Source organism: Micromys minutus (assembly GCF_963924665.1).
Source record: "Micromys minutus genome assembly, chromosome: 4".
NCBI classification, from domain to species: Eukaryota; Metazoa; Chordata; class Mammalia; order Rodentia; family Muridae; genus Micromys; species Micromys minutus.
In genome coordinates, this window is record NC_137973.1 from 34,294,262 (window position 1) to 34,319,772 (window position 25,511).

The 25,511-nt window shown below is 42.6% G+C and overlaps 1 protein-coding gene across 1 annotated transcript in view; it reads left to right on the plus strand.

The window, feature by feature from the left end:
• Positions 1 to 25,511, plus strand: part of SPAG17 (sperm associated antigen 17) — a gene marked incomplete at both ends in the record, with an annotated part of 212,051 nt that overhangs the window by 93,417 nt on the left and 93,123 nt on the right. The window contains 11 exons of the mRNA XM_080915775.1: positions 4,172 to 4,333; positions 6,359 to 6,428; positions 7,084 to 7,193; positions 10,337 to 10,474; positions 10,568 to 10,681; positions 11,516 to 11,666; positions 16,157 to 16,387; positions 16,464 to 16,682; positions 21,029 to 21,090; positions 21,901 to 22,014; positions 25,000 to 25,154. Of these exons, the coding sequence (XP_080771901.1) occupies positions 4,172 to 4,333; positions 6,359 to 6,428; positions 7,084 to 7,193; positions 10,337 to 10,474; positions 10,568 to 10,681; positions 11,516 to 11,666; positions 16,157 to 16,387; positions 16,464 to 16,682; positions 21,029 to 21,090; positions 21,901 to 22,014; positions 25,000 to 25,154 (1,526 nt within the window). The remainder of the gene's footprint in view (positions 1 to 4,171; positions 4,334 to 6,358; positions 6,429 to 7,083; positions 7,194 to 10,336; positions 10,475 to 10,567; positions 10,682 to 11,515; positions 11,667 to 16,156; positions 16,388 to 16,463; positions 16,683 to 21,028; positions 21,091 to 21,900; positions 22,015 to 24,999; positions 25,155 to 25,511) is intronic.

Here is a 25,511-nt window from a genome sequence, read left to right on the forward strand (position 1 = left end):
CCACCATCCAAAGTACACATGGACAGACCCATGGCTCCAGCTGCATATGTAGCAGAGGATGGCCTTGTTGGGCATCAATGAGAGGAGATGCCCTTGGTCCTGTGAAGCTTGATGCCCCATTGTAGAGGAATACCAGGGCAGAGAGGCCAGAGAAGGTGGGTAGATAGGTGGGTGGGTAGGGAGCACCCTGATAGAATCAGGGGGAGGGGTGGGTTAGGGAGTTTCTGGAGGGGAAACCAGGAAAGAAGATAACACTTGAAATGTAAATTTTAAGAATATCCAATAAAAGAAAAAAAAAAAAGAGGAAACTGAGGCCACCACAGAAAACTGCAACCAAAATGCAGAGCTGTTGATTCCCATCATGATGGATACATGTTCAGTGGATGCATGTTCAATGGATGCATGTTCAATGGATGCATGTTCAATGGATACATGCTCAATGGATGCATGTTCAATGGATGCATGTTCAATGGATACATGCTCAATGGATGCATGTTCAATGGATGCATGTTCAATGGATGCATGTTCAATGGATACATGTTCAATGGATACATGTTCAATGGATGCATGTTCAATGGATGCATGTTCAATGGATACATGTTCAATGGATACATGTTCAATGGATGCATGTTCAATGGATGCATGTTCAATGGATACATGCTCAATGGATGCATGTTCAATGGATGCATGTTCAATGGATGCATGTTCAATGGATACATGTTCAATGGATGCATGTTCAATGGATGCATGTTCAAAGCACTTCTCCACCTGAGGATCAGGGAACACTGTGGAAGAGGGAAGAAAAGATTGTAGGAGACAATGGATCAGGGTGTTTACCGCGAAATTGTCTCTATTACTAACATCACAAGCTGCACCCACGAAGTCTTACCAATATGACTACCCAACTGGGAGCTGAACAAAGACAACAGCAGTGAACATACCAAACCAGACAAGGAGAAGCCCAAGGGGCATCAACCCTACACAAGCTACAGTCAACCGAAGAACGCTGGAATGTGCTCAAGAGGTCTTCCCCCAGAAAAAGCACAGTGGTTTTCTAAAGCCAAACGATCAGCCCTTAAAACATACATACAAGTAACATTACACAGACTGAGCAGGATTTGTCATGTCTGTGTGTGTGTACAGATGTATGCATACTAGAGTGTTTATGTTTATATGTATATATAAGAACATATATGCTTACAATTAAAAATTGATGAGAAAAGAGCCCATGAATTTGAAGAGGAAAGAAGGGTAGATGAGAGTTGTTCAGAGGGAGGAAAGGGAAGGAAATATATTATAATTAATTATTATCTCAAAACATAAAGAGGAAAGACTACAATTGAAGCATTAAGGACAGCAAGAGTTTGAATAAATGGCATTAGGTAGCTCCATTGTTTAAAAAAAAGAAGGAGGAGGAGGAAAGAAAAAAAGAAAGAAAGAAAGAAAGAAAGAAAGAAAGAGAAAAAGTAATAATAGCTTTCAGTGTGAGACATTGCACATTGAGTTACCTATGGCAAGAAGAAACATTAACCTTGCGCTGTACTTGGCAATGAACCTGGATCCAGGCTGCAGAAAGAGCCAGAATTAGCAAAATTGCTTACTCGGCATCTTCTTCTGCTTCTCCCAGTGCTTCCTGAAGATGTTCTCACACTTCCTACTTAGCTTTTATCCTTCTTGCTTTCTACCATTGCAGAAAGGGCTCTGCTTTCATCTGCCTTTCACTGGTGCTTTTTAAATTGAGTCAGCACAGTTGCCTATTCCAGAGATACTGTTCTTCCAGTAATGGAGGACTAGGAATTTTTCATCTTATTTTCTCGAGGTAATATTTGTGGAAAATCTTTTTCCTTGGAATTCTAAATTCCCTCATTAAAGCCAGCTTTCTACCATCTGTTGGTAGGTGTTATTTTCCTCCTTGTGTACTGCTCTACACATTTCAATTCGGAGAAACATTTTTCCTATCATTTGAATGAAGACATGGCTGCATAGCCTTCTGAGAATTGGGGTCTGGTGAGATTTCTCAGAATCCAAAGTTCTTTTTACACAAGCATGAGGGTCCAAGTTTGGATCTTTGGCACCCACATAAAAACAGGTCAGCCCACACCTGTAATCCTGGCACCAGAGGGTCAGATGTAGACAGAACCCTAAAGTTCACTGGGCAGCCAAACAAACCAATCAATGAGCTCTAGGGTGAGATCTCATATCAAAAACAAACAAACAAAAACAAGTTGAAAAGTACTTGACACCCAGTGTCAACCTGTGGCTTTTCCATATGCTTATGCATATGTGTGCATGTGAACATACATGAAGGCACACACACACACACACACACACACACACACACACACACACACATACACGCATATAAGTTCATCCCACCTTAAAGAAAAAGACAGCGGCCATATTTAATATTTTAGCAAATATATAGTAAAAACTACCTGATACTCAACTCCAGAAAAAAATTTTATGGTGAACAAAATGTTACATAAAATGCTAGTTACAGTGGATCGCTCCTGAATTCAGAACTAGATTGATGTCCAGTGTGTCTAACTGGGCCTTGGAAACACTCAGCTCTTCTAGAGAACAGTAGGCTGTGCTGCCCAGCCGGGCCCTCTAATTTTCCATCAGCCCCTTTGTAGGTCATTGTTGAGCATCGGGTTCATGCCAGGGCTTTGGTCGGTACCCAGCTGCAATAAGCAGTTAGTCCTGTCTCTACGAATAAAAGATCCATTACTAAAGATAATGGGGAAAGTCTACCCCACAAATGATTTATCAATAAAACTGATTTCCAAGATTAAAAAAAAGGACCATTGAGGTTAATTGAAGATCAAAGTCTATTTTAAACTCAGGATGGCACACTGAGCTTAAAAGTAATAAGGCTGCTTCATGAAGAAGCAGGCCAGGTCCATGGGGGTGTATTCTTACCCATGAGTTGGTAATGACCTCCTATCTGCTTTAGGAGCCACCAGTGTGGGAGTCTTCCTTCCTCCCTTCATGGAGGAGAGCATTTGCATCCTCTGGTTCAAACAAGCCGCCTGGACTTCTTCTGAACTAAGATAATGAAAACTCTATGTCAAGTACCTACCAATCAAAATGAGCTGAGAGCTCATGTAAGACATCTGAAACTCCTCATGACACACTCTGGCTGCTGAAATAATCTGCCAGCCTTTGGCATATCATTTGCTAGTGAATTTTAAAATGAATCACATAGGTCGTGCTAACAGATCATTGGGCAGAAACTTTACTGTATTTCCTTTAGGAATGAGGATGGAAACTGCCTTTCCATGCCAACATGTGCATAGACACAGGATAGCTGATTGAAGCTTAACTGAAAACTCCCCGATCCTGATGCGAGTGTGTGAGGCCAACCTTCAGGCATGCTGTGATGGACAGAGCTTTTCCCTGCATGGCTGCCAGCCTATGAGTCACTGGCCCCACAGAGGCTCTCCATTCACCCGATCTCCTCAACTCAGATAGGGGATGGACCTACTCGGTGCTTCTCTGCCTCCAGACAAACAGACACAGCCATCCCAGAATTTCCCTACTCCAGAAAGTGAAAGTTTAAGTAATAACCATAGCGGATCTATAATTGCTTTGCCAGCTCATAAAAACTGTGAATTCGGGAGAAGCAGTAATTTGGATTTCTTCCAGCTTTCCTGCTAACAGGACCATGGATGAAAACCAGCTCAGTAAGAGGAAAGAAGGGAGGAAAAGAGAAATCTTGATCACAGTTATACTCCTTCATCCTCAGACAATACACAAGGCTGAGTGAGGGAATTCTCTGCGCTCTTCTGGGCTCTTAAAGGAATCAACAACTGCTCGCCTGCTTGTCTTAAGCCAAATGTATCAAAATCATCTAACAGGATTTAGGATCTGAAGCGCTGAGCAGGTGAAGCACCCTGTAGATGCTGATGAAGAGGTTGTCTTTCGCTACTAAAACATTAAACATTATGGTATCGGATGGCGTCAGAATCTCTGCAGCGAACATGAAGGGCGTGAAGAATTTATGTAGAAAAACTCACTCACTGACACTAGAATTTGGTGTTCGGGGATCTGGGGATTTGATTTCCTGTAAAAGAGAACTAAGCTCTTCTGGAAAGTTACACATGTTCTATCTATTCTGATAGCATGACAGCAGTGATGAATTAATTCTCACCGGTTCGCTCACTTGTAGCTCGAGCTGGGCACGGAGATCTTTGAAAACATTGCCTGTCTGATGTACGATAGCCTGGACTGGAAGAGGCAGCATCATCACTACTTGCAGAGCATGCAGCTCATCAATGTCCCGCAAGTGGTTAGTGATAAGACCGTGTTAGAAGCGATCACAATCCCGGAAGTAAGTAAGCATGGGCTCTGAGCTCTGTAGTAATCTTGGGGATGATGTAACTTGATTTTCATGTTTATAAAGCCTATGAAGAAAGAGTTACAGTGAAGACCTGTGTTGGTGTGCTGCTGCTTGTTGTGCTTGAGGTGTAAGGGTAGGAGCAAGGAAACACCTCTTAGCAAGAGCAGTAAGAGCCATGTGTTGAGGTCTTAGTCTGGCTGGTTTTATGTCAACCTGACATAATCTAGAGTCATCTGAAAGGAGGGAACCTCAACAGAAAAAATGCCTCCATAAAATCCAGCTGTAAAGCATTTTCTTAAATAGTGATTGATGAAGAAGGGCCCAGCCTATTGTGAGTGGTCCCATCCCTAGGTTGGTGGTCCTGGGTTCTACAAGAGAACAGGCTGAGCAAATCAAAATGAGCAAGTTATTGAACAACACTCCTCCATAGTCTCTGCCATCAGCTCCTGCCTCTGGGTTCCTTCTCTGTTTGAGTTCCTGTCCTGATGTCCTTCAGTGTGAATTAAAACGTGGAAGCATAAGGCAGATAAGCCCTTTCCTCCACAACCCACTGTTGGTCATGGTGTTTCATCACAGCAATAGAAACCTTAACTGAGACACTCCTCACCTGGGAAAGAACAAAAAAGAGCCACCTGTCAGCTCTGGGTGTGGTGGCCAGCATGGGAAACAAGGGGCACAAAACAATCTCAGTGTTTGCAGTGTTAGTGCTCAGCAAGATGCTGGCCACATGACAGGACATGTCCCCTGCCCCATTTCCTGAAGGGGCGTGTAATGTCACCAGTTTCAACAGGGTAAAGAGGAATGGAAGCAGCAGATATAATCATTAGGGTTCCTGTTGCTGTAATAAAGCATTGTGACTAAAAGCAGCTTATGGGAGAAGGATTTATTTCATCTTAGAACTCTCCAGTCACACTCTATCACTGGGGCAAGGCAGGCCAGAAAGTCAAGGAAGGAACTGAAGCAAAAGCCACGGAGGGGCACTGCTTACTGGCCCTTTAGACCCCAGAGCATCAGGAGTGACCCCAGAGCATCAAGCACTGACCTTACATTGAAAAGATCTGGTTTTACTTTGATTCAGTTGTGACTGTGCCTTGGATTTTCCCTTTGGGGACAAGAAAGTATTTAACTGGTATTTTATTTTACAGGAACCCACAGTGGAGGGACACTGGGTTTCTGAAGAGACAAAACTTTCAAGTTCTTGACATTTTTAAAGATTGTGGAACTTTTAAAAGTGTGAATGTTTGGGATTGGGATATTGGTGCTAATGTGAGATCTTGGAGTAAGCAAAAAGGGAAGGTTATTTCATAGTGCTGTATTTGTGTGTCAATATTAATAAAATAATGGAGGAGCACATACCCCAGCTATTTATTTTTCTTTTGGCCAATCCAGCACTAGCTATGGCTGTCTCAGAAGGAAAAAATGCCTATTTTAATTGGCCTATAGGCAAGTCTACATGGCATTTTCTTGATTAATGACGGATATAGAAGGGCCCAGCCCACTTTGGGCAAGGCTTTTCCAGGGCAGGTAGTCCTATGGTATATATATATATATATATATATATATATATATATATATCAAACTGAGAAATCCAGTAAGCAGTGTCCCTCTGTGGCTTCTGCTACAGTTCCTGTCCTAAATTCTCTCAGTATGGGGTGTAAGAAGAAATGAATCCTTCCTCCCCAAGTCGCTTTTGATCATGGTACTTTATTACAGCAACAGAGACCATGAATGACTAAGACAGCACCTTTGAAGCACAGAAGGACTGAGGGGGGAACCAGGGTTAGAGAGATTTGAGAATGAATTGCCCCGTGGAGAACCTGTGGGGCTAGGAATGCATAATAATATTTTGAAGAAGAGAGGACAAGATATCCCAAGATGTGGATGCTGTCATGACTCAAACCAAGACCGGGGGATGCTCTGTGTCCCGCTTGCTCTTGTCGCACCCTCACTTCTTAGGATCCTGCTAGTGGATCTGTGATGTTTGATGAAAGCACTTCTTAATTATTGTTTTTTCAGACTTCACCAACTGTTCCAGCCCCTGGAAAGAAGAAACCACAGTATGAGGAGCCACATGTTCCACCATCAGGCATGATGAAATTAGCTGCTGTGATACTACCTCCTGGGTTTTTGTTCCTTTTTTTTTATTTGCTATTTTATGTATTTACATTTCAGATATTACCCCTTTGCTGGTTCCCCTCTTTCCCATATCCCTCCCCTTGCTTCTATGAGGATGCTTCTCCTCCTACACACCTGCCCACTCCCAACTCACCACCCTGTCAATTCTCTACACCGGGGAAATGAGCCTTCACAGGACTAAGGACTTCTCCTCCTATGCCAGACAATGCCGTCCTCTGCTACATATGTGGCTGGAGCCATGGGTCCCTCTACGTTTACTCTTTGGTTGGTGGTTTAGTCCATGGGAGCTTTGGGGGATCTGGTTAGTTGATATTTTTGTCTTTCCTATGGGGTTATGAGCCAACATGTGATTTCTGGGAATTGAACACAGGACCTCAGGAAGAGCTGTCAGTGCTCCTAACCTCTGAGCCATCTCTCCAGCCCTGTGTTGCTACCTCCTTAAGGCTTAAGTACTGCCCTCCCTTCTGTACTGTAGTCAGCAGCCCCTCCCCCTACAGTGTCTACATTGACTCATGCCTCACAGTTCTTAATTATGGACAGAATTTCAAGAAAAAATAGAGAATGCATCTTAACCGGGCAATGTCATTTTCTGCGTTTGACAATAGCTTTTATCATCACAACTGAAGTAGACATGAGGTATTACAATGACCTGCTGAATCCAATTCCAGAGGAATTTATTTCTGTGCCCCTGATACTGCACTGTATGATAGAGCAGGTGGGTAAATGTTGAAGCTTCTCCCCTGGCAGCAACCTTGACTAACTTCTCTTTCTTTATTTCTAAACTTTAGGACAATTTTGTAATTATACTCAGAACATCTGGGATGCAGACCATTTATTAAGTTAGAATAGTCCAGGTAGAACTACTTTAATCACCAACTTCATTCTTTGTTCTCTCTCTCTCTCTCTCTCTCTCTCTCTCTCTCTCTCTCTCTCTCTCCCTCTCTCTCTCTCTCTCTCTCTCTCTCTTTCACTTACACACACACACACACACACACACACACACACACACACATATACACATTGGGCTCATTTAACATTCCCCAAGGCTTGGACAGAATATATACTTAAAAGTGTCTTTATATAGAGGTGCTGACTCATTTTTGTCAACTTGGCACAAACTAGAATTACCTGGGAAGAGGGACCCTGAATTAAGAAGTTGCCTCCATCAAGTTGGCCATGGGCATGTATGTAGAGTATTTTCTTATTATTGTTGTGGGAAGGCCCAGCCCACTAGGGAAGGGCCATCCCTGGGAAGGTAGTTCTGGGTTGAAGAAGAAAACAATCTGAGTGAGCCATTGAAGCCAGTAAGCTTCAGGTATCCACTTCAGTTCCTGCCTCCAGGTTCCTGTCATGAGTTCCTGCCATGAGTTCCTGCCTTGGCTTCCCTCCAGGATAGACAGTAACCTGAACACTGTCACCCTCCAAGTAACTTCTGGTCAGTGTTTTATTAGAGTGACAGAAAGAAAACCAGGGCAGTGGGTTTATTTTAATAAATAAAGAAAAACACTAGGATAGGGGATAAGCTTATTAATGGTCTTTAATCTTTAAATATTTGTTTATGAATGTATGTTTGTGTGAATGCCTTCATGCATGGATATATATCACTTGTGTGAATGGACCAGTGGAGGCCAGAAAATGCGATTATATCCCTTGGAAGTGAAGTCACGGGTGTTTGAGAGCTTCCTGATGTGGGAGCTGGGAGTGGTTGGTTGGTTGGTTGGTTTGGTTTTTGTTTTGTTTCATTTTGTTTTGTTTTGTTTTCATGTGTACAGACTCCCTTGATTTTCTGGGAAGTTACACTAATAGCTTCCTTTACCCCAGAAGGTTTTAGTGAGACCAATAGTTTTATCATGTCAATGCATTCAAAAAAGCTCAAGTCTCTAAAAACCTCTGAGTCTTGGAGTCTCATGACTTTATTTACCACTGACTCCCCTCTTTCATTCAAATCAACTCAAAAATTGACTATTCCATAATCACCTAATAAGTTCCACTTAACCAGAAGGATGACTGATCCACCTTGCCCCCTCCTCTGACAGACTTTCTGGAGTTATATGAACATGAAAGGCCTGACAGTTACTGGGTAAGGGAAACCAAATTGCAGCAATGGGATGCCGCTTACAGGACTAGAGGTTAGAGCTCTGATTTTCAGAGATGGAGCAGTTATAACTTCCTTTAGGATGCCAATGAATTCATGAAATTATTGAGAAGTATGAAGCAGTAGCAGTAGTGAGTGTTTCCAAAGACTGAGTAGAGAACACAGGACTCTTTTCTCCCAGAGCAGTGATTCTCAACAGGGCGGTAGCATGCTTCCCTGTGGGCACTTTGCAGTGAGTGGAGGAGATTGGTTCAGACAATGGGAAGGGGCCACTTGTATCCCACAAAGTGTGAGGATGCCACTAAATACTCCCGTGGGAAGGGCAGCGCCCCTGAAAATTCCAAATACTCAGTTTATAATGTCACAACTGGAAAAGGTGATCAACCTTGTAGAAGAGTAAAAAAAAAAAAAAAAATACAACAATGCAAATATTTAAAGGCAAAGGGACTGTGGGGTAGGTGCCACCAGACAGAAGAACTGGTAACATTAAAGCAGGTTCAAAACTCCAGTAAATCTCATAGTTAAGAATGGTAGATGTTAGAATCAGCTCCTGGCCACATTCTACCTGCCCTGGAGCATATGACCATAATACTCCACTAAGAGGACCATGACAACCAGTTACATAACATGAAAACCTAGAGTTCTCCACGCTAATAGGCCCCAAGTGTTTAGCCAATGAGCTTTCCTCCTAGGCATCCCTTCCTATAAAAGATATTTAATTCCTGGTTTACCCTGACGAAGACATGTGCATTCACCTGCATCATGAATAAAACAGTCTGGAAAAACAAGGACCATCTTCTTTGTCAAGGATCACCCCAGGGGTTGGGGAGGAGGCTTTCATTATAAAGAGTTGCGCCTAGATGATCTACGGAAGGCCTCTCTTCCAGTCCCTCCAATACGTTTGGCCATTACTGGGAGCCAAGCCAGATTCTATACTCCGTCCCTACGTCTCACGGGTCCCAGTGGCATCTGGGATTGAGAACCGCAGCATCCTTCCCAGATCTCACTGTTTCTTGCCTAGAAGTGCGACATTCCTGAGGTGGTCCAGTTCTGAACAGGGAGGCAGAAGCACGGGCTGTCAGGAGAGTGTTTATTGGATGTCCGTGTTAGGTCTTTGCTTATACTCCTGCTTCTTTTACTCCCCCCACCCCCAAGCAAACTTGAACAAGGCATTTAATCTTTCTAGACCTTGATTTGACCTCCTTAAGGTCATAATTATCTATCACTGATCCCCCCGTTGACATTTTCTATATTTGAAAAGAGAAATGAGGGCTTGGCCGGAAGTCCCCATTCTTCAGTTCAAACTCTGCGGACTTGGACTGACCATGTAAGTCACTCACCTCCGTTTTATTTTCTACCAAGCAGAAAATGCTGTTTGTGCCAGGTAGTGTCCATGAGGCTTGGGGGAGAGTGAATGTGTGCAGACGGAAGGTGGCGACCATGCCGCTTAAATTATGAGCACCATCTTCAGGGCCTAATGAGAAAGAGCAAACACAAACAACAACAAAACAATCAGCATTGTAACTTTCACTATTATTCCTAGCTTGTGTTATATATTTTAAGGCAGTTGTTAAAACTACATCTAATGCGTGGATCGCAAACATTTCCGCCTTCGTTTCTTGCCATCCGCGACGTTCTGCTGCCATTAGCGCCAATGTTTCAATGGACCAGCCCCCTCCTCACTATGAGCAATGGGAGCGCATGCGCATCAGCAAAAAAGCTGGGTACTAAGCCACTTCCTCCCCCACGGCCTTCCTCAATAGGTTGTAGCAACGGAAGAAGATCTCGTCCCACCGAGTCTGGTGGAGCCGTCCCCCAGAGCGGACGGCTTAGACTACAGAATTGCAGCTCACATTGTGTCCATCCTGCCTTCACTCTGCCTCTCCGAGAAGGAAAAGAAGGTCCGAACATGAGTAAGCCAAAGAGCTTCTGTACTTCAAAACAAACGAAGCATGCATTACCTAATCGAATTGATATGGTTTTAACTTAAACAGAATCTCCAGGAGATATTCTTGATTGAAGGAGAGAGTGAACCCAAAGCCCCGCCCAAAGGCCCTCTCCTGCTGAACTACCACGACAGGCACGCCCACAAGAAGTATGCACTGAAGGTAATAACCAGGCCACCTCCCTCCCATAGCTGGTGTAAGGAGGCGTGTTTGCCATTCATCAGATGGGGAAATCTCATTGGGTGATCTAACCAACCAGTGCTAATGAAATGTAGTATATAGGATAAATAACCCGCTGAAAGATGGGGGCTCAGAAACGGGAGTGGACAGGAGCAAAGTATGTCAGTAAAAAGCACTTGGCCTAATCCCAGGGGTCCAGTTAACTATGGACTTGACGGTCACCACCATTACATGGGCACTAAAGCTTTACGGTCGGGTACTGAAGAATTAACTGAGCGGTTAAGAGGACTTGCAGCTTGTCCGAGACCCCAAGGTAAATCTATTAAACCCACGTCAGGCAGCTCAGAACTGTATGTAACTCCAGCTACTGTGAGTCACTTCAGGCCTCCAAGCGCATCCATATACAGATATATGTACACGTACACACATACACACACATAGATATAAATGAATCTTGGAAATAATGGGTTTCTTCTTTAAATATCTGCTGCTATGAAATACTTGTGGTGGCCAGCAAAGGATCTCAGAAAAGACAGACAAACGCACTCCAAACTCAGGCAGCTTGTCGGCAGTAATGGGGGCTCCCTTGTGTCTGTACTCCGGGAACTTCTGGGAAAATGAGAACTATCTTTTTCTCACCTAATTACAAACATGGATTTGTTGTCCTCAATCATTCCTGGTTTCACCCGTTTCCGGATGAGAGTGAGGGCATCCCATTTGGCCTTCTCCATGTGCATGAGGCATGGGACAGCTCCTGTTCGTGTCTTCTGTCATCTTGCTTTCCCCCTCTCTCTCTCTTCTTTTTGAAATGGTAAGGACCAAAAGAATTTTGACCCAGTTCAGATTGAGCAGGAGATGCAGTCCAAGCTACCACTGTGGGAATTCCTGCAGTTCCCCCTGCCCCCGCCTTGGAACAGCACTAAGCGGCTTGCCACCATTCACGAGCTTATGCATTTCTGTACGAACGGTGAGTACCTGGCTTCAGCTTATACCCAATTTACTTAGTAACCATGCAATTGCATCCTATTCCCAAAAGAGCATTTTGACCACCCAAAGGACTTCCAGAGGCCCTGGCAATGTCACTGGCCATGTAGAATCTCTGTCATATAACATTGTGGACTTTGACATAGTGGATTTTCTTTCCACTGTGTTTTCTTCCTTCCTTCCTTCCCTCCCGCCCTCCCTCCTTCCTTCCTTCCTTCCTTTCTTTCTTCTTTTTCTTCTCCTTTTCTTTTCTTTTACTGGATATTTTCTTTATTTTCTTTCTCAGTTTCCCCCTCAGAATCCCCCATCCCCTGCTTCTATGAGGGTGCTCCCACACCTACCCACTCCCTTCTGCCTCTCTCCCTGGCATTCCCCTACACTGGAGCCTTCACAGGACCAAGGGCCTCCCCTCCTATTGATGCAAGACAATGCCATCCTCTGCAAAGAGCCAAGGGTCTGTCCATGTGTACTCTTTGGATGGTGGTTTGGAAGCTCTGGGCGATATGGTTGGTTGACATTGTTATTCTTCCTATGGGATTGCAAACCCCCTTCAGCTCTTTCAGTCCTTTTTCTAATTTCTTCATTGGGGACCTCTTTGTCAGTCCAATGGTTGGCTGTGAGCATCTGCCTCTATATTTGTCAGGCTCTGGTGGACATGCACTTCTTGACATCCAAAATATTGTCTGGGTTTGGTGATTGTATATGGGATGGATTCCCAGGTGGGGCAGTCTCTGGATGGCCTTTTCTTCAGTCCCTGATCCATACTCTTTCTCCATCCCTCCCATGAGTATTTTGTTCCCCCTTCAAAGAAGGACTGAAACATTCATTTACATTTTGGCCATCCTTCTTCTTGAGCTTCATGTGGTCTGTGAATTGTATCTTCGGTATTTTGACCTTTTAGGCTTATCAGTGTGTTCTTTTGTGCTTGGGTTACATCACTCAGGATATTTTCTAGTTCCATCCATTTGCCTAGGGATTTCATGAAGCCATTGTTTTTAATAGCTGAGTAGTGCTCCACTGTGCACATGTCTACTGTGATTTCTTAATCCCCTGAGCCACACAGCTCCGCCTGGTGCTGTTAGAGATAGTGCAACCCATCCTACTTCCAAGGAGAAATGGTTCATGTATCTGTACAACTATAAAAAAAATTAACCAAACCCTCTTGTCTCAAGGTGCCATAGTTCCTTTCCAAGAAAAAATAGACAGACAGATAGACATATAGGTAGATAGAAACAGGTACAGATTGATAGGGGTCACCAAGGAATGGACACCTTTATCCTTTAGAAATCCACACAAACTATACAGTACAGTGGCATTAGCTGAGGAAGAAGAAGAGAAAGCCTGATCAGCTGACTTTGCCCCAACTAAGCAATTATCAGTCTGAAGCCTCATACTCCACTTTCAAGAAACAAGGGGCACTTTTGACTTCTAGAACTGTGCTCAAAGGAAACTTGAAATATCCTTCTTGTATCTAGCTTGACTCAATAGATTGGACACATTAGTACATTTCAGTCTAACTGTACTGATAAAATTCACTGCATTCCAATGTAGAATGCACTCATTGAATGATTTTGTGCAGTGGATTGGGAAGTCTCCGGGAAACTTGTATCTGCACCCAGAGGAGCACAAAGGAAAAACTGTCTGAAGAAGATCTCCACCACTTAAGTGAGAAGCTATGTTTCTATTCATTTGACAGATGTTGAAGTCTGGACCATCCAATCACATGGTTACACTGGGGCGTTCCCACGAGTTGCAATGTGGCTGGGGTGAGAGAACAGAAGAGATCCCGTGAGGTGATTTTTAAATACAAACCTCTCTGTCAGTGTTCTTCATAGAAGTGAAGTGCTCAATTGTCTCTGCAAGTCTTGGCCTCCCAAATCCGGTTGAGAGCTTTCCTAGCCATGAATCAAGAATGTCCTTCATCTGTCTTTACAAAGCAAGTTTTTTCATAACAACTACACATCAGAGCCACACCCCCTTCCGCACTGAGAAATGACATGTAGTCAATTGTTTTTTCTTCACATTTTTTTTCTTTTTCTGGGTTAGAGAAGAGAAATAGAAGGTCTGGGTTATCAGAATTTGACTGGAATGTATATTTGGTGGATTGTGAGCACTTCATTGAATTACCTCTGCACAGAAGGATGGAAAGAAGAAATGATGTAGTCTGAGGGCAGGAGAGCAATGGAAAATTCCTGTTCAATGCTATCCTGAGGTAGAATCCTGAAAACAGTATTTATATGCAGAAATTTAATTTTTTCAGTACTGACAATTGAATTTATGGCTGGGCATATGCTAGACAGGTTCCCTACCAGTGAGCTACATGGTCAGCTACATAAATTGAAATATGAAGATATATTATAGAACCATAAAACCTCCTGGCTCAAATGAACATTAAGACTTACCGAGTCCAAATGTATTTCTATCTCATAAAAAAATCTGAAATCCTGGCTAGCTGAACTATTTATTGTAGAGTTGTAATAATAGTGTAGACCCACAACTGAAATTCTGGCTGCTGGGTGCTCTCACAAGCATCCTTTCCTTATGTTCCTGAGCTGAAGGGAGGGCAGATATCATATGAAGTCCTTCTTGGTGCCATGACTAACCCTAGTCCTGGGGATAGAGGAACGAATAGATAGCCCCTTGTCAACATACCACTAACGAATGGGTAGGTTCAAGCTAACCTTTTCCCATGAGAGGAAGGAGACTAGGACAGAGGTGACATTATATGATCGAGGAGGATGCTGGGGGATGCTGGGGAATTAAAAAGAGAAACAGGAGGGTGAGCATGATCCAAATCTGTTTGTACGCATGCATGAAAGTCTCAAAAACATTCTTAAAGAACAGGAAATTATAAACCAATATTTCTAATGAATGTAGATGTTAAACTCATCAGAAAAAAAAATCTTAGCACACCAAAATCAGCAGAACATTAGCACACACACACACACACCTTGAATCCCATTTCTTCTCACTGTACTCTTAGGATCTGGGCTGCAGAATGAACCTGCTTCATCTTTATTTATATCCCACACGCACCACCAGGCTGCTCCATCCCATCACCCTGGGCTAGTTCAATGGCTTTCTGACCACATTCTGCGCTTTCCCCTTCTCATTTGTGAATCTTCTATCCACGGAAGGACCAGAACATCCTGGGATGTTCATCAGGTCCTGCATCTTCTTTGATTCAAAGTTTCTAATAGTCAGCCATTTTGTAAAACCAAAGCTATCAACCAGGACCCAAAAAGCCCCTCCCCTGCCAGTCTTTCAACCTCTTGTCACATGTTTCTTATCCTTTCTCATTTTTGTCTTATTATCTAAGCACCCTCCACAGCCATCCCAGTCTCCTGTATACAATAAGACCACAGCCTTTCCTCACTCACTTCCGGTGGCCTGACTGGCTTCCTTTCTCATCGTCATCTGATGTCGTGTGCATTTGTCTCTCTTCAGCCACTGTCACGATGTGGTACGACAGCTGGGAGCCCGTGGCTTTGCTCACTAGCCTTCATTGCAGTTGCTAATACCCAGTAGGTGCTCGGGAACATATTTACTTATTATTACTTTTGTTTGTCTGTTTTGAGACTGATTTGAGGCTGGGCCGGAATGCATGATAATCCTCCTGCCTCGGGCTGCTAACTACTAGAACTATAGGTGTGTACAACCATACTCAGATTAAAAAAAAAAAAAAAATGTTTGTTCAGTAACTCCTTTGCCTTTTTCCCGTCTCTCTTTTAGAACCCTATATTGTTTTCCCATGTTATTCAGTTCATCTTGGGAAGGGCATGACAAAGGACCAAGATGATTAGGGTTCACTAATCCAGAACAATCTATTTGACTGTTATTTGACTATAATTCATTGAATTGTTTTTGTTAGTCTCTACCTCTTGAGCTTCCATCTTGAAATTTGAAAGTTTAAGAATGAAATCGTGTTCTTTGGATCTTAGGCACCTGTGGCAAAGCCAGACTGTCACACACAGCTTAGTGACTATATGCACAATACAGCTGGCTAGAGACAGCTGGTAATCGTTGACGTGAAACATGGAAAGTTATAGGTCTTATATTTGGCTTTTTCTGAACCTGAATGAATAGGAAAACCTTTTAAGTATCATACCCTGTAATAGACACAAATGTCAAATTCCCAAAGGCAATATGCCAATAGAATCTTAAATATATGGTAGTTAAACCGATATAGCATCCTGGAAAGTTCAGACATGTGAATATGGGTACCAAACACTGATTAAAGCTATAAATCAGTGTCCCTTAGGTCTCTTATATCCTAACTGATTTTTCTCAGTACTTATGTTTTCAAAGGTCTGGACCTTTGATATTTATTGAAGACTTCTGAAGCCTGTATTTAAAGTCAGGCCAGTATTCATGATGACATGAACTCCTGGTGCCCCTCAGTTGCCTGTGTCAGCCCTGTATCATGCACTAACAAGAGCTGTTCCTTGAGGCAGGGGTCCTGCTCTTTTACAGAAGTTCTGAGTTGGAATGAAGTGGAACGAGCCTTCAAGGTATTTACTTTTGAAAGCCTGAAGCTCTCAGAGGTGGATGAGTCAGGAAATCTCAAGCCTACTGAGGTGATCAGTGAGACAGATGTTGAAAATTTCAACATTCCTTGGGACAACCCTGCCAGGTTCGCTAAACTGATAAGGCAGCGGTACATCCACAGGATGAACATGCAGAAGGCCAAGCCAGAAGTAGAAGGTAAGCTGTGTGAAAAGGATGGGGTGGAACAGCCTTCCTGGTACTGTGTCTAATGGATGCTCTTCATCTTGACTAGAAACTGAAAACAAAGACAGAATACTATTTGTGAACCAGAGTTTTGACAACGCTGAGCAAGATGCAAAAGAAGATGAAAATTTCCAAAATTCTGATAACCCTGCTGCAAGCACCGTGACATATTCTACTTCTAGCTCCATGAAGCTCTGGTATTCTAGTAATAGACAGTGCTCAGAGAAAGAGACCAGTGGGTCCATGTGTCCCCAACCAGAGTCCGTGGGTAAGTGAAAGGGTGCATAGACTCTGCTCTGCTCAGACAGAAATAAAGAGACAAGTTTAAAAGGTATCACTTAAACATAAGTGCTTCTTCAGCGGATAAAAAAAGATTTAATATTTAAGTAACTGATAAAGAAACTATACTGAGTCCTCCCTTTCCAATTCTATTTTTCAAGGGATCCTCTCAGTTCACTCTTCCTGTAGAGAACTCAATAATTAATTAATGAGTTAATTAATTAAGTTTTTAAGTTAAAATTAATTTAATTAGTACAGTGAACATAATTGCAACTTTCCCCATCAGTACTTCATGACTGCTTAAAAATTATATATGATGATTTAACAAAGTGCCAAGTATAGACCAGAACTCAGTGAACGTACCTTCCTTTTTGCTCCTGTTCTAGCTCAGGACATTACTCTTATCCTCCGGTACAACCCTGTAAATAATGACGTTAGGAGGTACAGAGGATGCTGGATTAAGTTTGCATGTGCTGCCTTACCCACTGCTTGAGAAGCCTGCCTGAGACATGGCTCCTTTATTCCCTGGGCATTATTCTCCGCAGCCCCCTACAACCTTCAGACAAGAGTGTGGCCTGCTTCACACTCCTCTGCTACTATACACCCTATCCTAAAACCTCTTTGAAGTTTGCTCTTTTCCCCATTTTCTGTGCTGTATCCAAGAGATGTCAAAACTGAGTTACTCACCCCTTACGTCATTATGCCTTGCTACTTTTCTGTAATCGCTTAGATGCCCAGTAAGGCCTCCAGAACCATAGCTTGTTGAGAGTCATAACTATTTTAATTTATGAATTACTAACTTTCTCTTGGGCCATGCAACAAACTGAAGCAAATTTACAGGACTGAAAAAATCACACAGTTCTCATAATAGCAGTTATGATAAGTACCATGTGACTGAAATTAAGAAGTACATGTATATATCCCACCCAAGTGAAGGCAAAGGTTACAATAGAAATTAGGACCTGTTTCAAACTGAGTGATGGTGAGAACACTGAGTGTAAAAAACCTGTAGAATGCATCTGAAGAAGATCATGTCAGGACGCTGACAGCTTTGAATTGTGAATTCCAAAAAGAGCCTGAAAGTTAAAACGTTAACTAGTTAAATTTCAACCTTGAGTTATTTAGCTATGTGAAACGAGCACAGTAAAGAACCACCAAGGTAGCTGATCCTTTATTACAAAGGAGTCTTTTTTTTTTTTTTTTTAACTATGTATGGGGCAGGGTTAGGGGAATATTCAGGAACATCTGGAAAAGTCCGAAGCGGAGAGAGAAAGGAACAGACTAGATCTGGCCAGTGCTAGAGAGGTAGGGTGTGAAAGGAAATCAAACAGATCATAGGAAGACAAGGAGCTAGGAGGAAGGGAGCTTGGGAGCTGGGGAAGACCTGGGAGTTTGGGGTAAAGGAGGTGAGAAGATGGACTTTGGATGTGTAACTGGTTCCTGTGAATGGGGATTTTGTCTATACCCTAAGTATGCTTACTTGATAGTCTCACTCACAACACACACATGCACACACACACACACACACACACACACACACACACACTAATCTCCCAGAACCAACTGGGAGAGCAGAAACTCAGACATGGTTGTTTAGCTGTTCTGTTTTTCTACAGGCGGCTCTCCAGTAGAGTTTTCTTTCCTCAGGCAACTTTTGCCACCTTGTGGTCAAACCACTCACATGGTGTGGAGGAGCCCATGAATGACTCTACCACTATCAACACTCAGACTGAAAGGCAGATGTACATAGTATGTCCTGAGAACCCAGCAATGTTGACAGTGGATTTCTAGCCCTATGAGCTTCATAAAGAATGCAGACACACCCAGGAGCCCTCAGATCTGAGCAAAGAGGGCATCCGACCTTGTATCTCTGTGACTGTTTCCCTAAGAGGATGATGATGTTGTCTGGGCTTCCTTTTTCCTCCTAACTCTAGTTTATACTTCAAAAGCAACCACTCTAATTTCACTTAAATGAAGTAGAAATTATGTCTGTGTTTCCCTGCACTTTAACAACATGTGTACTGATATGCCTGTTTCTGGACATGAAGGGCTGAATATTTGTGCTTCTCCTAACCAAACCCTGGGTTTCCATCTGAGACTGTTTTTGAACTTGACAGGTCCACTGGATATTTATGAAAAACCTGAGAGTTGATAACCATGAGGCTGTAGGTTTAGATGTGCCCTTTATGCTTGTTGGGTGTTTTTTTAATAAAGTAAGCGCTTTGCAGAGGGATCTTGTCATCTCTAAAGTAAAACAGATTAGGAAAGCTGTTTTTCAAAGGGAAAGGAAAGCGTCCATTTCCAGATGTGTCAAAGACTACTGAATCACACTGTCAAAGGATTATGTGGTTGAAATCAGGAATCAGACAGAGAGAAATAAATGGCTTTTATTCTACTGTGAAATCAATAGTTCAGCTTAGTATTAAAATGTTCTTTCCTTTGACAAAATCACTAGTGTATAAGTTTTGAACATACTTTCTAAAGAGTTGTTTTTTTTTGTTTTTTTTTTTTTTTGTTTTTTTTTTCCTGGCTCTTTAGACCCAGGAGGGAATGTCAAATCTCCTGGAAATCTGGCAGTCATAGGATAAAAGAATTTTTATTCTACAGATTTCGTATCAATTGCTCCAGAGACACAGGGGACATCATGGTCTATTTAGAATCATAGTTGGCCTGAGTTCTGTCTTCAGTGGATACGTTTATACAAATGCTGAACTAAATTGGTTTTAACATCTTCCACTAAGTCAAGATGGGACATTCATTCTGTCACCTGCAGCAACTAGGGAACAAGAGAGAACTAGGACCAAAGATATGCATAGATGTGCCCCAGAGAGAGAAAAGCATTAACCTGTCCTTTGTAGGCATTCAGACCTTACCACTCTAGAATCCCACATATGGGTCTCTTTGTAACAAAATGAAAATGCAAGTTTAATGCTCACACTCAGATCAGCCTTTCATATAGATTTGCTTTCACATTTCTATTTTCTATACAACTCTGTTATCCCTCCTAGCTAGTTTCATGTGTCTCATAGATTCACCCCATTCAATCAGAAGGAAAAAAAAATAGCATGGAGGGCCCACCAGGTGCTGAATATATAGCGTGCACTAAGGGCACAGCCTTGTTCTCCAGCAATAGTGATTGGAGGCAGAGGGGCAGACCAGGAACAAATAGGAAGGATCCCACCCCATCAAAGCTATGAAGAGACAGAGGTTTTCAGGAAGGTGGTCAGAGCACAAAATAGGTGAATAGCTTAGAGGAAAATATGGCTGACAGAGGGAAAGCCAAATGTAGAAGTGCCCACGCACAACAAGCTGGCCAGTCAACCTGAAATGGGAAAAAGAAGGGCTAAGGGACTGGGAGGAGCGTGATAGAGGAGGGAGGCCACACTGCTTTGCACATAGCTTTGTGACATGGAATTTGCCATTATTCTCAAGCTGATAAGAAGCCAGGTTGGCTCAGCCACTCAGCAACATCAAAGTGTGCTGCCACAAGACTTATTCTTCTCAAGCATACATACTCCATTTATTTCTTCAGCTGTGGGGGACACTACAGTAGCTATTTCTTCAGCATTCTCTCTGGTGTCTCATTCGTCCTGGTCCCCTTCCCGATTTGAAAATCCCTGGCATAGATCTGTTCCTTTCTCATCTAGTCAGACGGCTACCGCCTAGCCAAGGATGTATCACTTTTGTTCATGGGGTAGCCGATATGCCTCACTTCTGGCAGGGTACACTGGAATCCATGTGCCCACTCATTTGCCCATTTAACTGATACCTGTTAAACTCCACTTGTCAAGGTGCACAAGCTCATTAAATAGCACGTTAATGGTGTGTGGTCAGAAGATCTCAACAGAGCGGTAGGGTGCTGTCACTCTAACAGGTGAATTCCTCACTATTTCTCCTGTTTACATGACCTCAGCCTTCTGTCATCTAACTGGCAAGGCTCACAGAAATCTGAAAAGGCTTTGTGAAGGTCACCAGAGGGAGGGGGATGAAAGCAGTGAATCAGTGATCTAGCTTAGACAGTAAATGTTTGCCATTCATAAGGCAAAGGCTACAAGAAGGTGAGCCATATACAGTCTGGACGAATGGCTGGATTGATTTAGTGCACACCAGAGAAGAAGCCAGGCTCTTTTCAAAGACTCTGGGATAAATTCTAGGTAGGCACTGACTTAGAATTATCGACACAAACACCTTTTTGGAGGCACGAAACCTGCCTCTCAGGAATTACCTTTTCAGCACAGAAACATAGATCATACGGGCAACTGAAGAGACACAGCGCCGGCCAGAGGCAAGAACAAAGCCCAAACACAACTGCATGTTGCTGTCTTTGATTTACAGAGCAGACCGAGGACAGTAAGATCAAAGATGAAGCAGACACAAAGGATGATTCTCTTGAAAAAGTAAGGAATTATTTTCCTTAAAGTGTAGATGACGAGTAAGATGATCTGAGAAAACCCCTGACCAGTTGAGAGAGAGAGAGAGAGAGAGAGAGAGAGAGAGAGAGAGAGAGAGAGAGAGAGAGAGATATCTGTAGAAGGAAAATGTTGATGATGGGAAGAGGGGTTATTTAGACATCCCATCCCCAACTCCATCTGGAGTGAAAGGGGTTAAATTTACTAGTCTTTCTAACTGAAGTAAAACTTCCCAGCTCCCTGCCCCTCTCTAGACAGTGTGGCTTGGCAACCTCACAAACACCTGCTGACCATACAGCCCATGTAACACTAACACCGTCTTGAAGTGAGTTCAGAAAACCTGCCTATAATTGCTAACAGGACTCTGAAGAGTATAACCTAACAATAAAAATATTTAGGTTATGTTGTGCATTTGAAAAGAAAAAAAAAAAAGAGTCAAAGGCGTACTTCTTTCTGGCAGTGGCCCTCCTAAAATGTTGCCATATGGCTCTGTACATATGCAGATTCCCACAATTAAATGGGGTGCATGGGGGGAAGTGCACAGTCTAACAGCGCTCCATTTGGACTCATGCAAATTAGAGCTGAAAGTGTGTTCCTGTGATTTCTTTTTTCCTTCGCTCCTTTCCTTTCTTTCTTTCTTTCTTTCTTTCTTTCTTTCTTTCTTTCTTTCACTTTCTCTCTTTCTCTCTTCCTTCCTTCCTTTCTTTCTCTTTCTTTCTTCCTTCCTTCCTTCCTTCCTTCCTTCCTTCCTTCCTTTCTTTCTTTCTTTCTTTCTTTCTTTCTTTCTTTCTTTTAAAGAAACCCAAGAAGATGGTGGTGGAAGCCAACATAGAGGACATAAAAAAAACACAACAGCGCAGCTTAATGGACTGGAGCTTTACTGAACACTTCCAGCCGAAAGTCCTGCTTCAGGTATTTATGGGCTGTGAATCTCTAGAAGAGGCACAGGGATGGTTCTGGAGAGGTGAGCTGTAACTGTAAACAGTTCCCTTCTGGGTCACTCTCTCAGAGCTAGCTCAACTCAGTACTCACACTGACTTCAGCTAGAAAATGAGTTTGTTCCCACACGGAGCCAGGCATTCCCAGGAACTTCCCCCAAATGACTGGAAAATGTCTGTTTCCATAAAGCCTGCTACATCTTCACTAGGAAGCAGCACCATGCCCCCCCCCCATTCCCCAAATCCTCTTCTGTTTAGACTTCATGGTGCTTCCTGGCGCTTTCTGTTTTAATGACCTGGTCAATGGTAACTGTAAGTTGGCTGTTACGGCGCTAAGTGCTGTGTGCTAGGCCACAGCTGCTCTATATAGTCAGTGTATTCCTAGGATTAAGCCTATGACATGGAAATTTAAGTGAGAAACATGAAGAAAACAACCAAGAAAAGAAATGTGCTCCATCCAAACATGTTTTTAACTGCTATAAAAAAATAGTAAGAAATCCAGAAATGAACACATGCTCCTTTTAGATTTTGCAAACCCTGTGCTAGGGATGATTTGTCTTTCTAATTTGAATCTCATTCTGATAAGGTTTTACAATCCCACATTTTTAAAGCCAGACAAATCTACAGGGCCATGTTATAGGGGGAAAAAAGCAATTTCCAAACATCAATGGTAAAGAAAAATGGTCCTCTGCATAAAAAAAAAAAAAATTCAACCAGAAAGAAGGCAGAGTCACATGACACTCCCTCCACGTGTAGCTATAGGGGTCAAACTCACTAGGTTTCAAAGACTTGGCCTGAAGTAATGATATATCTCATTCATAATTTTTATATTTACCATACGTTGAAATGATAGCATTTCATAGATTGAATGAAACAAATAAGATTTTTACCTGTCTCACCTTTTCAAATGTAGCAACTATAACATTTAGAATTACATATGTGGCCCACATTTGTGACTCATTTTGTGACTTATACATTTACATAATTTCTGTTTCCCCCCAGTGTGCTTCTCCCTCAGTAGGAGCTAGGGTTCTCTGATCTTTATCCCCTTGACTCACCTTCTGTGGGTTTCCACCTGATTTTCTGCTACAGTAGGGGGCAGTCGCCAACAAGACTGACAAAGGTGCCCTGAGGTCTGACCATGCCAGTTTTAATTTTTACCAGCATCACCTTGTGTTGACATGTCCTAATAATCAGACTACTTTGGGTTCCACTCTGATTCAGTCTCTACAATTCAAATATTTCACTCACTTGATCAGAACTCAGAGTGACCTGTAGCGAAACTTAATCCAATTGCAGAGAAAAGTTTTGTCCCTTGCATTCATTTGTGTGTCGCTGGAACAGTGCCTGACACTTAACTCTCTTTCTGCTGGTTGTTTCTCACTGTGGTGGCAGTTGTTGCTTTGTGGTTCTGTTGGTCAACCCCAGGCCCTTCCTTATATCAGGCCAACACATCCATGCTGAGTTACAGCACCATCACTCTCTTTGTGAACTACATGAGACCAGCAAACACACGCAAAGGGCAAACACCAGTTGGTAAAGGAAAAATAATGCAAGCACTTCAAAGGCTGAAAGCCAGCAATGGCTCTGGAAATCTTTCCACTACATTCCCCAACAGCCAAAGATGGCAGAGCTCTTGTCTTCTAAAAGGAGGGGCACATGTTTACTGTTTATTGTAAACAAACATTTTTTTTCCTCAGGTTTATGACTCAGAGGAATTTGCCTTTCAAAAATAGTAGTTAAGAAATGGGTTGTAGGGCAATTGTATTTTAATTGCCTCAGAAAGCAACCGTTTCAGAGACTCTCCATTGAGACTCTCATACAGGGGACTAGACTTGGAAATAAATGTATGATTTTCCATCCATTACTAGTATAGAAATGAAGGTAAAACAGAAACAACTCTCTTTTGGCAATGCTTGCAATTCCTTGAGATGACCCTCCTGGCAGAGCACACAAAGCTGTGTGTGGTAAACTGGCACTGAAAACACAAACCAAACCCTGATGAAAGCAGCTGTTGCCTCGGTGTCCTCTGCTGGTGGCTCCTGCTACAGTGCGGGCTGCGAGTGTTGTATTTCCTAACAGGTCAGAGGCAATGGCATCTATCAGAAAGACCACTCACCCCATTTCACTCTAACCCTGCAGTATATATGGAGGGCACACTGAGAGAGAGGAAAATCAGAGCTGGAAGATAGAAAGATAGCTGGCTTGAACTCCAGCACCCATACCTACAAACTCTCTTCTTGTCAGCTCCCTTATGCTGGCAGATGAGACCTGATATTAGAAACAGAAGAAAAACAAATGTTAGCTGTTACCCTTGTCTACTCAGGCTGCCATAACAAAATACTTTAGGCTGGGCAGCTTAAATAGTAGAAGTGTCTGAGCTTAAGGAATGTGAGAACAAAATCCAGGTGTTAGTAGGATTGGGTTCTGTCTTGTACATGATACTGCTCTGCTGAGTTATCCAGAGCAGAGAGAAAGAAAAGAGAGAGAAAGCTCTATAATGTCCCAGATGATAAGAACACAAATCCTATTGTGGGATCCCCACCCTAATAACTTCCCCCAAAGACCTCAAATATTATCCAGTAGGGGTTTGGGTGTCAGTTTATGAACTTGGAACAGGTCAAGCTCATCCTAGTATATAATGCTCATTTTATTTGCAATATTTAATAATGCTGAAAATAAAATGACCTATACGGAGACAGAGAAAACTGTTAAAGGACTGATTGTTATCTACTAACACTTGTGAAGAGCACTTAGCAAGTGTCTCCACCCCTAAGGCCTACTCTATTTATTTTATGTTCTCATTCTCTAGTAGTTAGAAAAGAATCCACTGGAAAACCAAAGATGGCCAAGGACATGGTAATGAAAGAGGGAGAAGCAGGGTCAGGGATGCCACTGTAGCAGTTGCCTCTTCTCCTGGGGGTAGAACAACGGAACAATACATTTACTCTATCTTCAGGTTCTTCAAGAAGCTCATCAACAATACCGGTGTGTTGACTCTTACTACCACACACAGGACAACTCTTTACTTCTGGTTTTTCATAATCCAATGAATCTACAGCGTCTGCACTGTGAATATTGGAATATTGCTCTTCACTCCAACGTCGGATTCAGGTGACTTAGACAATTCTGTTAATTAAACAGTAGCTGAGTTAGCCACTTAAGTTTTGGTTCCTCAATCTCATCTTTGTGGCTCAACTAAGTGAAAGCATTTATATCGTGCCATAGGGTCAACTGAGCTCCCTAAATTGGTATGTGCTGTGTGCTACGGACGTACACTGTGTCTACATCGTGACACTATAGCATGAGTCGTGAGTGTCACTCTTGCCCACATAGACTCTAATAGAGATGCTATTAAAGCACTTTCTGTTCATTTAAACTGTAATGAGATTGAGTCGGGGACACTGAAGAGGTAACTACTAAACTCTTGGCTCACTGTTACTTGTTAACTCTAGTGTGTCTGAAAAGATT